Source organism: Eurytemora carolleeae, unplaced genomic scaffold (assembly GCF_000591075.1).
Source record: "Eurytemora carolleeae unplaced genomic scaffold, Eaff_2.0 scaffold1493, whole genome shotgun sequence".
NCBI lineage: Eukaryota > Metazoa > Arthropoda > Copepoda > Calanoida > Temoridae > Eurytemora > Eurytemora carolleeae.
In genome coordinates, this window is record NW_019397410.1 from 19,093 (window position 1) to 22,240 (window position 3,148).

At 30.2% G+C, this 3,148-nt stretch overlaps 1 protein-coding gene across 4 annotated transcripts in view; it reads left to right on the forward strand.

The window, feature by feature from the left end:
* The window catches only part of LOC111714136 (uncharacterized), a 41,179-nt gene that overhangs the window by 3,742 nt on the left and 34,289 nt on the right, over window positions 1-3,148 (forward strand). For all 4 annotated transcript variants that reach the window (XM_023489180.1, XM_023489181.1, XM_023489182.1 and 1 more), the window contains exons 3-5: window positions 488-578; window positions 1,295-1,361; window positions 1,767-1,854. In XM_023489180.1, coding sequence (XP_023344948.1) covers window positions 488-578; window positions 1,295-1,361; window positions 1,767-1,854 — 246 coding nt within the window. The remainder of the gene's footprint in view (window positions 1-487; window positions 579-1,294; window positions 1,362-1,766; window positions 1,855-3,148) is intronic.

Sequence of the window (3,148 nt, forward strand, 5' to 3'; positions counted from 1 at the left end):
CCCCCCCCCCCCCAGCAGGAATAGGTTAAGGAAAGCTACAAACACTTGATAGCCACTTGCTCAAAGGCCGTGATTTTCAAACTAAACAAACGACAAGTCATCTTTGTTCAGGAAAAGCAAGATAAACTTCCAGTCAATTGCTCAAATTCCGCGAATTTGAACTATAACAAACTACAAGTTTTTTATCGTTAAAAGAAAGGTAATCAAACGTTTCAGAAAACTGCTTAAATGCCGCTAATTTTAAAGTAAAACAAACGGCTAGTTGTCTCTGCCCAGGGGAAGCTAAACAAACTTTTAGTCATTTTGCTCAAAGACCCCGAATTTTAAACCTAACAAACGGCAAGTCGTCTTTTTTCAGGAGCCGCATATTTTAAACTAATTTTAAATGGAAAGTCGCCTTGATTCAGGGAAAACTAGATAAGCTTTGAGTCATGTGGTCAAATGCCGCGTATCTTAAACTAAACATTGACAAGTCGTCTTTGTTCAGGGAAAGCTGGATAAGCTTCTAGACACTAGTGGCTATACAGCAGTGTATTGGTACGCTAGAAACTGTAAACGAAGTGAAATTATTCTGAAAGGTATTACTTTTTTTATTTATCATAAAACGATCAACACAAATACCTATGCCGTGAACTATTTCAAAAATCCATCTTGAACCCAGAAACTGTAGCGAGTTATAGTTTTAGCCTTTTCATGATTTAAACTAATATTCTAAAATTATGAGTAAAACACACAGATTGCTAGCAAAATCATATAAAAGTAAAAAATAGATATAAACAACAGTCCAATTTCTCCGTATCCAACTTTAGGCTTGAAACCCAAGTTGACCGATTATTCAGGTCAAACCTTTCTTACATTTCTTAGTATTAGAGAAACTTAACATCAAATTAAGTTAACAACAAGGAAATAAATAACTGTCCATAATGAACCAATAATGTACCAGTGATGCACAACAAAACCTATACTTACCCTTATTTAATAAAGCTAGATAATAGATGTTCAATAAAATGAAAGAATTAGTAAGCTGTCATTGTATTTAATACAAATTGAATTTGATTAATCTTTCCCCACTTCCATAAAAAGAAAAACATTGATATACATTTTTTCATAATCGTTTTGGTTTACAAAAACAACTGGAAGAGCAGCATGGTTGCAAATTTGTACCAACTACTTTGCAAAATAGACGGTGCAAATCTGATACAATTACTATGAAGTGTACATTTTTATTTAAATATATATTTTTGAATAATAAAAACTACTGCTCTGCATAAGCTTGAAATGTTCTTTATTTCAGAGTTGGAGAAGATAGACGATGACGCAAAAAAATCTGGAATTACGTTTGCCAAAATCAACGATAAGAGGTAGGATTGTAATCTCATGGTTAATTAGGATTCATCAATGTTTAAAAAGAGACTGACAGCGTAATTTCATTTTCCACTCCATGCACTAAGAGGTTAATGCCAAATTTTCAACGATACCCTTTAAACCTTGATTTGTTCAGCAAATACTGAGAGCTCCGTGTATAAATCTCTCGAAAACAGTTTAAATTCCGCAATTATATTCCTGTAAAACCTGGTGTACGCGGCACACAGTTTAAACTTAATACAGCTGATACGTTTCTTGTGTCCGTACAAAAACTAACGAATATTTTACGTTAAAATCAGTTTTTGGTAATTCTTATAGACACATCTCTCAACTAAATCTATCATGCTAAAGAAAAATTGATTTAAAACATTTTTAAAATTTTCAAAACGTTTTTTTTCCAGGTTTGGAAAAAGTTTTGGGATTAAAAAGTTTCCTGCCCTTTCCTTGTTTCGTGGAAGAGATGCAGTGATATACCAGGGAGATCTCAAGGTTTTATAACTTTTTTTACTTTTTTATTTCTTTTATTTATCTCTCCTTTTTTGATTTATCATCTGTTTTTTTTCATTAAATATTTTATTCATTCATTTATTTTTTCTATGTTCACTTTTATTTTGTATTTATTAAATAGTATCTTTTTTGTTTTAGTTTTTGTTGTACATAACTTTATCTTAGATTCAATTTCAGACAACGCCGCTGCCTTTAACATTGTTTATATTGATGGGAAAAAATGCCTCATTTTTAGTTTTTGAATGCATATATATATAGCAAGGTACGCGATAAGATTTGTAGACACTAAACTCAAGTTTTATCGAAATAAGAATATAAATTACAATTCGGCCTGGTTAAAAATAGGTCAATGTCAGCCTCTCTCGATATTAATAATTACATTTGTTAATTTAAGTTCTACATATGTTCAATACCTTCAGTATTGTAACACACCTCCTTTAGAAAAGGTATATTTGGATATAATTAGATACAGGGTTTCCCATAAAGAATGATTTGGATATAATTAGATACAGGGCTTCCCATAAAGAATGATTTGGATATAACTACATACAGGGTTTCCCATAAAGAATGATTTGGATATAACTAGATACAGGGTTTCCCATAAAGAATGATTTGGATATAACTAGATACAGGGTTTCCCATAAAGAATGATTTGGATATAATTAGATACAGGGTGACCCATATAGAATGATTTGGATATAATTAGATACAGGGTTTCCCATATAGAATGATTGGATATAATTAGATACAAGGTTTCCCATATATAATAATTTGGATATAATTAGATACAGGGTTTTCCATATAGAATGATTTTGATATAATTAGATACAAGGTTTCCCATATATAATAATTTGGATATAATTAGATACAGGGTTTTCCATATAGAATGATTTTGATATAATTAGATACAAGGTTTCCCATATATAATAATTTGGATATAATTAGATACAGGGTTTTCCATATAGAATGATTTTGATATAATTAGATACAAGGTTTCCCATATATAATAATTTGGATATAATTAGATACAGGGTTTTCCATATAGAATGATTTTGATATAATTAGATACAAGGTTTCCCATATATAATAATTTGGATATAATTAGATACAGGGTTTTCCATATAGAATGATTTTGATATAATTAGATACAAGGTTTCCCATATATAATAATTTGGATATAATTAGATACAGGGTTTTCCATATAGAATGATTTTGATATAATTAGATACAAGGTTTCCCATATATAATAATTTGGATATAATTAGATACAGGGTTT